This window comes from Vicugna pacos, chromosome 9 (assembly GCF_048564905.1).
Source record: "Vicugna pacos chromosome 9, VicPac4, whole genome shotgun sequence".
In the NCBI taxonomy this organism is placed as follows: domain Eukaryota; kingdom Metazoa; phylum Chordata; class Mammalia; order Artiodactyla; family Camelidae; genus Vicugna; species Vicugna pacos.
In genome coordinates this window covers 8,602,609-8,615,819 of record NC_132995.1, presented here as the reverse complement: position 1 = coordinate 8,615,819, position 13,211 = coordinate 8,602,609, and the positions used below count along the sequence as shown (strand labels likewise).

General features: G+C 53.9%; 1 protein-coding gene across 1 annotated transcript; it reads left to right on the top strand.

The window, feature by feature from the left end:
• Nucleotides 1–412: 412 nt before the first annotated feature.
• On the top strand, nt 413–7,501 carry FOXA3 (forkhead box A3). Its single transcript, XM_006208540.4, has 2 exons — nt 413–602; nt 5,739–7,501. The coding sequence occupies exons 1-2, from the start codon at nt 534–536 to the stop codon at nt 6,720–6,722; spliced, it is 1,053 nt and encodes a 350-aa protein (XP_006208602.1). The 5' UTR covers nt 413–533; the 3' UTR covers nt 6,723–7,501.
• The last annotated feature ends 5,710 nt before the right edge of the window (nt 7,502–13,211 follow it).

Sequence of the window (13,211 nt, the reverse complement as noted above, 5' to 3'; positions counted from 1 at the left end):
AGTCCTTAGAGTAGTATATCGGGACCCCTGGAGACCACTCAGTTCTGAGCCCTCTTTTCTCCGTAGCAGTCGTGCTGGGCTCTGGCTGTTCGCCCGCTCCAGTCGAGATGATGAAACCCCCTGGGCAGAAGGGCCTTAGAGTTCTGCCCTCGGGGCTTTTTGTATCAGCAATGTCTATCTACCACCTATAACTCCCTCACTCTTCAGCCATCTCCAGCTCTCGCGTCCCCGGGCTGCGGCTCTCGGCGCCTGAGGTCTATCTCCTCGCAATCCCGCAGGGGGCGCCCCAGTCCGGGCGCACCGCCCTCGGGGAGGCGGGAGGGGAGCCCAGGGCGGGCGAGGGCGGGCGGGGGTGGGGGGGTGTCCCGGCTATAAAGCGTGGCCACCTCCCGCGGCGCCCAGGACGGCTGGGACCCTGTGCGGTCGAACGGACGGGCGCCGGTCTGAACTGGGGTCGTGCCGACTGAGAGATCCGAAGTGCTCGGTTCCCCCCCGGGCCAGAGCGGGGGCGGGTGGGGGCGCAGGCCCGGGGGATGCTGGGCTCGGTGAAGATGGAGGCCCATGACCTGGCCGAGTGGAGCTACTACCCGGAGGCGGGAGAGGTGTGTCCTCGGGGATGGCGGAGCGGGAAGTGGGGGGCAGGGGGCAGAAATCGGGGTGCAGGCCTAAATGGGGGCAAGGACCAAGGTGTGGACTCAAATGGGGACCCCAGCTAGAACTGGGGGCCGGAGGAACTAGAGACACGGAGACCAGGTGTAGGAGTCAGGGACGGAGGACAATGCATGGGAGCGCGGTTCAGGCAGACTAGTCGGAGTGAGGGCTTAACTGGGAGTGAGGGCTTAACTGGGAGTGAGGAAGATTTAGGCAAGGGTCAAGCCATAGTTTAAATGTGAGGGCTGGGTGTCAGGGACCCAAAGTACAAGAGATTAAAATCAACAAACCAAAGATAGGACTCAGATCTCCGGTTACGGACAGAGCTCGGGGATTAGGAAATAAGGTTCAGAATTGGGGGGAAAAGATAGGGACCAAGAGATGGGAGAGGGAAGTCACCATTAGGGGAAGTCTGAGCTGGGAACTCAGGATTAGAATTTAGTTGTTAAAGCTGGAGGTTCTGGGGTAGAAATAAGAATTGGGGCTCCCGGATAAGGATTGGGGCTGAGAACTACGTTAAAGCTAGAAATAGGGATCGCTGTTCAGAGATGAGATGGAGGTGCTCAGAGATGACGCTTGGTTTGGAAAGTGTGAATAACAGGTGATTTAGAGCTGGGGCTCAGATAGATAGGGGCCAGACAGATGGGATCAGAGGATCCTGAGAGTAGGGGACTGGGCAACAGCACTGGCAGGGGAGGGGGCCTATCTCCACCCACCCCCATCCCTACTCATGACCCTCACCCCTCCCAGCTGAACTTCAGTGATTTAATTGTTATTAGAGACCCTCAGCAGGGATTCTTCTTGGAGTCTGGAGGGTTTCAGATTTCACATCCCCGCTCCCCAACTTTCTAGCAATCTCCAGTATTTACTAATGTCCTTACCACTCCCATCTCAGACAAGACTTCCCTGAGTAGGGGGCAGGGGTATATCTTAATTTCCTCACCCCAGCCGACAGAAAGTCCTTTCCCAGATCTAACTCCCATTCCTCTTGCTGCAAGGACCCCTCCTTAGCTCGCTGTCTCTGTAGTCAACATGGGGAAGTGGAGGGAGGGCAGGGTCCTAGTCAGAGTGTTATGGGGGTCTGGATGCTTGGGTTTCTAACCTGGAAGGGGACTGCAGAATTGAGATGGGTATGGGAAGGGAATAGTTGTGTTCTCCAAAGAGACTAAGATCTGGAGTTTACAGGGGCCCCAGTGTGCCTGAGTCCTGGGTCTGGGGTTTGAAGCTATAGGGTGGGACTCCTGGATACCCAGGCCTGTGGGGCTTGGCAAGGTGCCCAGGAGGGGCCAGTCCTGGGGCTGTAGAGGTGTGAGGTGCACGTGGGGTGGGGCAGGCTGACCAGGGAAGAGATTGGGAGTGTAGAGAGGTGGAGGCAGGGCGGCTGGAGATGTCAGCTGTATGGTGGGGAAGATAGAGACCAGGCTGGGGTTGGAGAATCCCAGATAGTGGGGGATTCCAGCTGAATCACCTCCCCTCAGAGAGTTCAGAGTCTAGGGACATGATTTATGGGAAACAACTACAAATCGATGTTTTGGAGGTGCATTTTAAGAAGTAAATTGTGAGAGTCTAGGATGATGGATTCATTATTTGGGGCATAGCCTGAAGTTTAGGGGCCAATTTGTGTGCATATTGTCCCTGAAATTGCAGGACAGTCTAGAGATGGTCAGCATTTGGGGGCATATTTTGGAAGAGTTGACTTTTGGGGGCTGGAAATGGAAATACTGTCTAAGGGTCTCATTGGCTTTCCCATCAGCTGAACCACCTCCTCCCCCTGGGTCAGAACAATGGGGAGAGAAACATCTGCATCCACTCTGTGACAGAGAACTGAGGGCACCCCTAAACTGCTTTTTGCCCACCATACCCTCCTGCTGAGGTGATATTCACACCCCTAGACTGACTCCCTGTCTGGAAGGAAATTGAAAAGTCATCACCCTAAGGCGATATCACCCACTGGCCTCCGGTTCTCACAGATTAGCTGGTCCAGTTGCTCCCCTATTTTAGAGATGGAAAACCTATAGCCTCTCAGAGTGTATGGGGCTACTTGAGATCCTAGGCTGGGACCAGGATTAGAAACTAGACTTCTGGCTTCACACTGCCTCCCTTGGCTCCCTGTCACACCCTCCTCCAGAGACAATAAGGAAATGAAAGGGGATAAATTCTGGCCTTCTGAGGTGGGGGTGCCGGTCCCCTGAGAGCTTCCCCCCAATCTCAGCCCCGCCCTTGCAGGGGAGATCCGGCTCAGACCCGGACACTGGGGGTTCATCCCAGCCCCGGGGCGTGGGAAAGCCTAGGGTGGATTAGGGCAGCTACAGCGCTTGAGATCAGACCTCAAGAAGGACTTCCGGGTGGGTGGGGAGCCAGAAAAGGAGGGCTCTGGGGTCCCAGTCTCCCTGCCTCTGTGATACAAGAGAGTCTGAGTTGGAGAAATGTAGAGGGGTTGTAGAAGGATTTAGGAACTCTCTGTGGAGCCCCCTGGGTCCATCACCTTCTCTCCTCTCTCTGCAGGACCCTCTTCCCTTACTCTTGGGGAGGGGCCAGAGCCATCCAACCAGGGGGGAGACCAGTGCATGGGGGAGGGGAATAGCCATAGCTCCAATTTCAGTGCAAGACTTCTGGGGAGATGGTGGTGCTGAAGGAAGGAGGCAGAGAGATACAAAGAGGTGCTGAAGGAGAAAGAAAGATGGGGGGGAGAGGAGTAGGGTAGAGAGAGAGAAAGGGAGAGATGGTACTAAGGAAGGGAGAAAGAGATGTGAGAGAAGGTGGCGACAGAGAGAAAGAGAGATGGGGTTTGGGAGAGTCATGAGGAAAGAAAGGCAAGGACAGAGAGATGAGGGAAAGAGATGGAGGAGAGAGAGAGAGACAGGGAGAGATAAAGGGAGAGAGATGAGGAAAGGAGAGAGATGGAATGGGAAAATGAGGGAGAGATATAGAGAGGGAGGGAGGGAAGGAGTATAGAGGTACTGAGACAGGGGAGGAGATGGACAGATACACACAGAGCCAACAGGGAGATTCAAAGATCCATAGGATGGGGGAGGGTATAGCTCAAGTGGTAGAATGCATGCTTAGCATACATGAGTTTCTGGGTTCAATCCCCAGTACCTCCTCTAAAAATAAATAAATGAACTAATTACCTCCCCCACCAGAAAAATAATTAAAACAAAACAAAACAAAACAAAAAAACACACAAAAACAAAGAGACACAGGAGAAAAGAGCTACCTGGACAGACATATGAAAGAGAGAGGGGATAATTTCTACTGGAACTCAGACTTAGGTTGATTGCCACCTATTCCTGACTCCCTGAGTGACCCTGGCAGTTCCTCTTTCTCTCTGGACCTTTGGATCTGCAGACACTTTAAGTGATAAGGAGATGAGATGTGACACATGGATTCATAGCAGAGGTAGCAGCACCTCCAGTGCCATGAGACCCCTTCAGTGGGAGGGATCAGGACAGACAGGCAGATGGAGGATTGAGGGAGAAAGGCTGGGAGAGAGTGGAAAAGGATAAATACACAGAGAAAGAGAGAAGTCACTATCCAACATGCTTCCTATTTTCCTTGCTTATCTTGGTCACTTCCTGTGAGACTGACAGCACCATGAGGGCAAGCATTTCAGTCTGTCTTGGTCACTGCTTTTATAGCATGATCCAGACCACCCAACCGGAGCCAGACTACCTGATTCAGAATCCCAGTTCTGCTCCTTCCTTGCTGTGTGAGCTGCCCCCAACAACCTCTCTGGGCCTCAGCTTTCCCAGCTGTAAAATGGGTGTCATGATAGTGCCTCCCCCATAGTGCAGTTATAAGGATGAGAGCAGACATTTCCTGTGAAGTGCTTGGAGCAGTGCCTGGCTCAGAGTAGGTGGCGAATAAATATCGAATATTTGAGACACTGTATCATTACTTACAAAGACATAGGAATGTCTGCTGTATTTCACTGAGCTAAGATGAAAATTTTCCCCCTATTTGAACATTTCTGAAAATGGAATGGGTTTTACAATCAGTGATGTCTAGGGATTATAACTGACAGTGTTTTTTTTCCCATTCTTATTGATACTTAATACTGCAGCTTACAAAGTGATATCTTTGATGTGATGACCTATATATAGTAAGTAGATGACATATATTAGGTTGAAATGTGGAATTTCTGACTTTCAAATGTCCTTGACCTATAAAGACTGTAATTTTATAACCTAAAAGATTGATAGAGCATACACATATAGATTTCATTATTAGGTAAATTAGGAGCTCTTGGATCTTTTTTTCTTTTGGTCTCAGGACTTCTTATACTTTTCTTTAAATTTCTTAATTTTTATTTCTTTTTAAAAAATTTTGGGGGGAGGTAATTAGGTTTTTATTTATTTGTTTTAGTGAAGGTACTGCTGAGCTATACCCTCCTCCGCTACACTCTTAAAATTATTGAGGACCCCAGTTTCTGTTGACTGGGGTTATATTTATCAATAGACACCACATTAGAAATGAAAACTGAGGAATTTTAAAGATATGCATTAATTCATTTGAAAATAGGAACAATGTATTAGTATAAGTAATGTATTTTTATTAAAATAACTATACTTCAAAATATTTAGTGAGAGGAGTGGCACACTTACATTTCTGCAAATCTCTTTCATGTCTGGTTTAACAGAAGACAGCTAGATTTTCGTAGTTGCTTCCACGTTTAGTCTGTTGCAATGTCATGCATTATGTGGCCTCTGAAAAACTCCTCTGCAAGCTCATGAGAGAGAGTAAAAAAGGCTAGTCATATCTTAGCATTGTATGGGAATAGTTTTGACCTCATGGATACCCTGAAAGGGTCTCAGAGGCTCCCCAGGGTGTCCCGGAGCACACTTTGAAAACCACTTAGAATGTGAGCTCCAGTGCATGGAAGCCTAGGGGATGGGGTCAGGGAGCGGGATCATGAGGACGAGGAAGAGAGAGGGACTCCAACAGACAGCTGTCTACAGACAAGAGATAAGGATGGAAGGGAATCATAGAGGAAGCAACACAGACAGATGGACACACAATGGGTCCGATGACCCTTTGCTTACTGGCGGACTAGAGACTCATTGCTCACCATCTCTCTCTCCTTGCAGGTCTACTCTCCAGTGACCCCAGTACCCACCATGGCCCCCCTCAACTCCTACATGACCCTGAACCCTCTGAGCTCTCCCTACCCCCCGGGGGGGCTCCCTGCCTCCCCAATGCCCACAGGTCCCCTGGCGCCCCCAGCCCCCACAGCACCTCTGGGACCCACCTTCCCAGGCCTGGGTGCCAGCAGTGGTGGAGGCAGCAGCTCAGGGTACGGGGGCCCGGGACCGGGGCTGGTGCATGGGAAGGAGATGCCAAAAGGGTACCGGCGGCCCCTGGCACACGCCAAGCCGCCATATTCCTACATCTCGCTCATCACCATGGCCATCCAGCAGGCGCCCGGCAAGATGCTGACCCTGAGTGAGATCTACCAGTGGATCATGGACCTCTTCCCCTACTACCGGGAGAACCAGCAGCGCTGGCAGAACTCCATCCGCCACTCGCTGTCTTTCAACGACTGCTTCGTCAAGGTGGCGCGCTCCCCAGACAAGCCGGGCAAGGGCTCCTACTGGGCCCTGCACCCCAGCTCAGGTAACATGTTTGAGAATGGCTGCTACCTGCGCCGCCAGAAGCGCTTCAAGCTGGAGGAGAAGGTGAAGAAAGCAGGCGGCGGGACCTCCACCTCCAGGAACAGTGCGGGCTCTGCTGCCTCGACCACCACCCCTGCTGCGGCAGTCACCTCTCCGCCGCAGCCCCCGCCCCCGCCCCCCGAGCCTGAGGCCCAGGGTGGGGAGGACGTGGGGGCTCTGGACTGTGGCTCACCCCCTTCCTCTACACCCTACTTCACTGGCCTGGAGCTCCCAGGGGAGCTGAAGCTGGATGCACCCTACAACTTCAACCACCCTTTCTCTATCAACAACTTGATGTCGGAACAGACACCAGCACCTCCCAAACTGGACGTGGGGTTTGGGGGCTATGGGGCAGAGGGTGGGGAGCCTGGGGTCTACTACCAGGGCCTCTATTCCCGCTCTCTGCTTAACGCATCCTAGCAGGTGTGTGGCGGGGTGGGAGCACGGTGGGTGGGGTATGGCTGTAGCTCACACCATCAGGTTCTTGGGGCCTGATCCTCCTGGTGACACTTTGCTTGTCCCGTCAGTTAACATCTTGGTTGGTCTATTACTTACTGTGGTGATTGCCGTCTCTGTGGGCACCAGGTTGATCCACTAGGTACTGTGATAACTGCCACTGACATCTTGGTAGGCCCACTGGGGACTGTGAAGACTGCCATGTTGATTGATATTACTGGTTGATCTACTGGGTGCTCTGATGGCTGCCATCTGGGATGACATCTTGGTTGGCCCTCTGGGCGCTGTGATGACATCCTCTTGGCTGACCCTTTGGGTGTGATGGTGGTGCCATTTCAATTACATCTTCTTTGGCCCATTGGATACTGTGATCACTTCTTTGTTGGTGGATTTATTGGCATAATAGGTGCCAAGTTGGCCACCCTCCTGCATAACATCTTTTTTGGCCCATTGGGTACTGTGATGGCCACCATCTTGGCTGGCCAACATAACCAGTGTATGCATAATGATGGCTACCGCAGCCCCTGTGTTGGCCATGTCATCACCATCTCTGGCGTGAGTGGAGTGAGGGATGGAGATGAGGATACTTCTTGGTTTTTTCTGTAGCCCATCCTCCCTCTGGTCCAGGAGAAACCAGAATGGACTGGTTAGGGTGTGGGGAATTTCTACTGAAGTCTGGTTCTTGCCTGGGAAGCGGGATACTGGCTGCATCTGACCATTAAAGGCACCATTTCTGCCTCTTACTGAAAGTCTTGTTTCCTTGGCGAGTGGGCCCTGTGAGGCTTGAACACCTGAATTGCTGTTCCCTGTCCCCTCTCCTTCCTGCCCCCAAGAGCTGGCTGCCTCTGGGGGAAGGGCTGGGGGAGGCATCGACCTGACCTTTGGCTCTTTGCTGTCCCTGACCCCAAGGACAGTTTGTTCACAGATAGCAGCCCCCGCAGCAGTGGGGCCAGGGCAGCAGGAGGAGGTGGCGCTGCAGTGACCAAGGCCACCTCCCCACCCCCACTCTCCGGACACACACCTCTAGCTCTGAGGCTCAGGGAGCCCAGGGGCTGCGCAGTTTTTGGTTAAGCTGGGGAGGAGGAGACGGGACAAACCAAATGTTAACTGAAGGAGACAGTGTGTGTGTTAGTTTCTGTGTGTGTGCGCCTGTGCCTCTGTGGGTTGTAGGATATCACTGTGACCATTGAAGTCCCTGTGGTCTGCTGCAGGGTGTTATTTAGTGTTTGTATCCCTCAGTTGTGTGAGTTTGTACGTCTGTTCATCCTCTGGATGTGTGCTTATTGTGGGCATCTCGCGATATCAGACTCACGTGCTTTGTCTTTATTGTTTTGTGTGTGTGGTTCTCTTATATACCTCTCCTGGGGACCCTCTGGGTCTCACACTGTTGGATGTGTCTTTTCTGTCTGTCTATTTGCATACCTGCTGCCTCAGAGAGTCTGTGTCTACATCATTGGTGACTATATCGTTGTCGTGGGTCATTGTGTGTCACTGTGTGTTTCATGTGTATCTCTGTGAGTCAGCATCTGCCTGTATTTTTTTTTTTTAAGTATATCTGTGTTTGTGTATCATGCCTGTCTTTGCTGTGTGTCTGTCACTGTTGTGTCTGTGAGTGAGCGTGTGTTTGCTGGCCCTGGTGTGTTTCTGTCACTTTTATGTGCAGGTGTGTGGGAGAGGAGGTGGGTCCTCCTTCCGGCGCTGGAGGCTTCTGGGGGCCTCTGGGTTTGGGGTCTGGGTATTTCTATCCTTCCAGGTCTCTTCCTAGGCTCTGGGTCTGAGATCTGTGGCTCAGATGTCCTGAGGGTATAGCTCTCTGGGAAAGACAATTGTGTTCTTCACACTCCGTTGTTTAACAGAGTGAAAACTGAGAACCAAAACCAGAAGGGGCTGGGGCAGGGCCAGGCTGGAGCCGGTGTCTTTTCCTCGGTTTACCTTTGCCTTTCTTGGTCGTAGTCACTCTAGCCACTTAATCATTTATTTAGTCAGTCAGTCATTCAAAGACCAAAGGCTGTCTCTTAATCCACGTGTGTGTGTGTGCATGTGTGTGTGTGCGAGAGAGGGGGAGGGAAAGAGAGAGAGAAATGTTTCTCCCAGTTCCTGAGGGTCCATCTTTCTCTCTGTCTCTTAATGTCATCTTTCTCAGTGTCATTCTGTCCCTCTCTTGCCTTTATTCTCTGTCCCTTGGTTTTGGGGAAGACACTTGCTCGGTCTCTGTGCATCTGTCTCATATGCTCTGCCTCGCTCGCTCTCTCATTCTCTCCAGTGCTTTGACTCTGTCCCTCCCTCTCTGGGCCTCTGGATCACTCGCTCCTTCTCTTGGGGGCTCTGACTCTTCCTCTCTTGGGGTTCACCTCCCCCTACCCCCCAAATCCTTTGGCTCTGTGGCCTCTCTCCTCCTCCTCCGGCCTCCCTCTCCCAGCTCCCAGAGTTTCCGCCTCTACCTGCTACCTGGCAGGCCAGGCCCTCTATTTCTGTCGCCGCGCCCGCCCTGCCGGCTCCGTGTCACCCCCGCCCCCTGCCGTGCTGGCTCCCCATCAGCCGTCCCACCAGCCTCGCTGTCCCGGGCAGGCCGGGGAATTCCTCCTGGTTCCTGGAAAAAACAACTGGGGCCGAGAGAAAGGCCCTCAGTCTCCCCGGGTGCCCGCCCCCCTCCCTCGGGCCTGGGGGTCTCTCCCGGAGTCGGCCGGCCCGAGGCAGGAAGCCCTGCGGTTTCTGGCTTCTCCCAGGCGGCCTCCGGATCTGGCCCCCGCCCCCCGGCCAACAGCCCAAATATTATTCCGCAGGAGGAGTCGGTGGCGGTGGGAGGAGGCCCAGGCTGAAAGAGGCTTTCAGGGCGGCCAGGCCTGGGGCTTCCTGTCCCCAGGCTCAGGCCTCAGGCCGCCCCAGTGGGGACCTCAGGTGGCCGGAGGGGCGGGTGTTGTTGTAGGGTCCTGGGGGGAGGGTGGGGCCATCCGTCAGGGTGTCTGGTGGCCACCGGCTCGGCTGGCGTGGGCAGGTGTGACCCCCACCCCAGGGACAGCCGGCTGGTGGCCAGCATGGAAAAGTACCACAGTCCGACATGGGACGCATGGACAGACATGAGGACGCTAGGGATCAGGGATGGAGGGCCAGCCATGGGGACACAGAGAAGCATGAGCTGGGCCAGATGGACCTGGACACAGCTTGTGGGCTTTAGGTGACGTAGTCCAAGGGAGGGGCCCGTGGGTGGGGATGCCGAGGCCAAGGCAGGGTCCCAGCTGTGGGCAGAGGGCCATCTACATCAGAAGAGATGAGATGATAATGACGATGAAAAAGAAAATAATGGCTGCTGGGGCTTCCCATGTGTCTGGCATCGTGTAAGCCCCTGACAGAACTAAGTGACCCCATCCTTCCCCCCACCCATTTTATTATCGGGGAAACTGAGGCATGAAGCGGTGAAGTGACTTGCTCAAGGTCACACAAGGAGTGAGTGAGGGAGCTCAGACTTGAACCCAAGCCTGGAGCCAGGGCCTGAACCAGGGCGCTATTCTAGAGCACGGGAGGAGCAGCAGGGTAGGGCCCTGGGAGTCCCAAGCTCTCCCTCAAGTCACCTCCACTCACACCCGGCTACAGGAGGACGAGGGGGCACCCCAGAAGCCAGCAAGCCTCTGCCACTGTGTACCTTGGGGTCAGCGTGTCAATGTCACAGGCTTATGTGCTACTCCATGGTTTGTCTCTGTCAGCATGAGTGGGTGTCGTGTGCGCCTGTGTGTTTCTTGTCACTGGGTTCCTGTAGGTGTTTCTGTGCTTGTGTCTCTGTGTATGTCAGTGTCATTGTCTTCCACGTGTCACTGTGTCTCTAAGCCTCACACTATGTTTGCCCCTCATTGTGTCCTGGGCTCTGTCACTGCCGTGTGTCTGTCACTGTGTCTATTACAGTGGGTCTCTGTCACTAGATCCTGTGGGTCTGTTTATGTCTCAGACACTCTTGGTCTGCCTATATCTGTCCCTGTGTGTCACCGCGTCTGTCCCCCTATGTGTCACCATCTCCCCAGGTGTCACTGTGGCGTGTGTTACTCACCACCCAGGCCACAGGTGGGCGTGTCGGGCCCACTGGTGCCCAGAGCTGGGGCCCTGCCCATCCCACCCTTGCCTGCCATGGGCCAGGCTGGACGCCTGTTTGCAATGCCTGCCCCAGGTAAACACCAAGATCCGGAACCCAAGGGCCACCTCCCTCACCTCCGCTCCCTGCCCCTTAGCCTGCCCCGGACTGGGTTGGACCAGAGCCCCACAGGCGGGGCCCCGACACTGGAGACGTGCCCTGACCCTCCCCCACCCGTGGTCACTAGCCTCCCAAGCCCCCAGCCTTGGCCTGGAGCCGCCTGCCTGCCTGCCTGCTGCTCTTTCTCTCTGTCCCCGTCTGGGGGTCTGCTGGTCTGTTTCTTTCTGTCCCTCCTTTCTCTCCCTTCGGTTTCTCTGGGGCTCTGCCTTTCTCTGGAATGACCCTTGTCTTTATTCTGTCACTGTCCCTCTACCTGTGACTTTTTTCTGTCTTCTCTCCGGGAACTTCAATTTCTCCATTTTCTTGATCTGTCTCCACTGGGTCAGCTTACTCTTTCTGCCACTTGGTGTCTAACGCTGGGTTGCAATCTGCCCGGTCTCTTTTTGTTTCTCTCTTGCCCTTTGTAAGTTTCTCTCTCGTCTTCTGTCACTGTGTCCCTCTCTGCTGGAGCCTCTCAGTCTTGGCCACTATCTCTGTGTGTCTTGGGGCCCCCAGCCCCCCACAGAAGCCAACCTCTGCCGTGCTGGGGTCCTCGGGGAAGTGTGTGGCCCCCAGCCTCCCGCCCAAGCCCACTGGTATATATATAAAGGCATATGGACATATTATTTATATCTGTACCCGGGGGCAGGAGGGGCAGACACTGGGGCCTTTGTGTAGCCGCTGCCCGCTGCCTGCCCGCCCGCCACTCCTCTCCCTTCGTCCCTGCCGCCCGCCCGCCCCCACTCCCCCCGCACAGAAAGGTTCCTGTGGGGCCTGCCAGCTTCCTCTGCCTGAGGTGTGAGTGGGCACACCACGGGCAAGGCGGGCAGGGGGGCCTGGGGGATTTTTCCAGCTCCAGGGCAGCCTTCCGGGTGGGGAGGGCTCTGGAAGGAATGGGACTTCTCAGCTGGACTGCTGTCTGTCTGTCTGCCTCTGCTGTTCCTGGGCATCCCTGGGGCCTTACCTGGCTTCTGCCTGGGAATCTGTCCATCTATCTCATATCATTCTGTTTCTCTGTTGATTTGGGTCTTAGTCATTGATGCACACTCTATCGTTGGGCATATATACGAAGCCCTCTGCTGAGCCCTGGAGACACAATGATGAACGATATGCTGTCCATCCCAACTGATTCTTTGCTATTTCTGTCTCATTTGCTCCATCCCTTCTCTCAGTGCTTGAAACCCTCTACCTATTCCCATTAAAACAAAATCCAAAATCCTTACCATGGTCTACAGGGCCCCCCATACTCCCTGACTGTCCCTCTGACCTCATTCCTATGACTCCCCTTTGCCCAGCTGCACTAGCCACTTGGCTGTTTCTGGAACGAACCAAGCAGGCTCCCACCTCGGGGCCTTTGCACGTGCTATTCCTTTCGATGGCGGGCTCGCTCCCTCACCTCCTTCATTTTTACCATCATCTCAGAGAACACTTCCCTACTTCCCACTTTAAAATACCAACCTCCATCGTTTTATTTCTCCTTTCCCTGGTTTCTTTTTTCTTCTTAGGACTTACTGCTCCATGACTGTCCAAATGATGGACATTTTATGCATCTGTATCTCCCACCTGAACGTCAGCTCCTTGAGAGTAGGGGCTGCATCCCGTTCCCTGCTGTATCCACAGCATGTACTGCGGTGCTTGTCACCCTGTGGAGGCTGAATAGATATCTGTTGAAGGAGTCCATTCATCTATACATCCTTTATACCTGCCAGTGCAGGGCAATGCTGGGGACACAGTGGTGACTGAGACAGCCCCAGCCCCGCCCTTGGGGGCTCACAGTCCAGTACCCAGAGAATGATTTAGAATACTCAAGGCTGTGATAGGGGAGTTGAGGGCCTGTGGGAGCCCAGAAATGGCACCTGACACAGACGGAGGTCAAGGAGGGCTTCCTGGAGGAGGTGTCAGCTGAGCTGAAACCTGGAGAGTAAGGAGTGAGCCAGATTTTGCCATGGGGACCAAGTGACCAGGGCAGATTCAGCCCTGCCCTTCACACAGCTCTGTTCTCTCCCTCTGTCGCACAGAACTTTTGAGTTTGAAGATGTATTTACTTCAAACCTGTACCTTTCCCTGATTTCACAGCCTCCCTCCCTCCCTCCGAGTCTCAGGCTCCCTTCTCTCTCCTTCTGTGTCTCTATTGTTGGCATTTCATCAGTGTATCTCAGCCTCTCCACCCACCTGGATATTTCCCTTAATTCTCTCCTCTGAACGTTCGTCTCTCTGTTTCTACCTCATCTCCC

Excerpts from the sequence above, each read along its gene's own strand:
- FOXA3 (XM_006208540.4), top strand. The coding sequence starts at position 534 with ATGCTGGGCTCGGTGAAGATGGAGGCCCATGACCTGGCCGAGTGGAGC. Across the intron at positions 603-5,738 it reads ACTACCCGGAGGCGGGAGAG|GTCTACTCTCCAGTGACCCC; the intron begins GTGTGTCCTCGG and ends CTCTCCTTGCAG.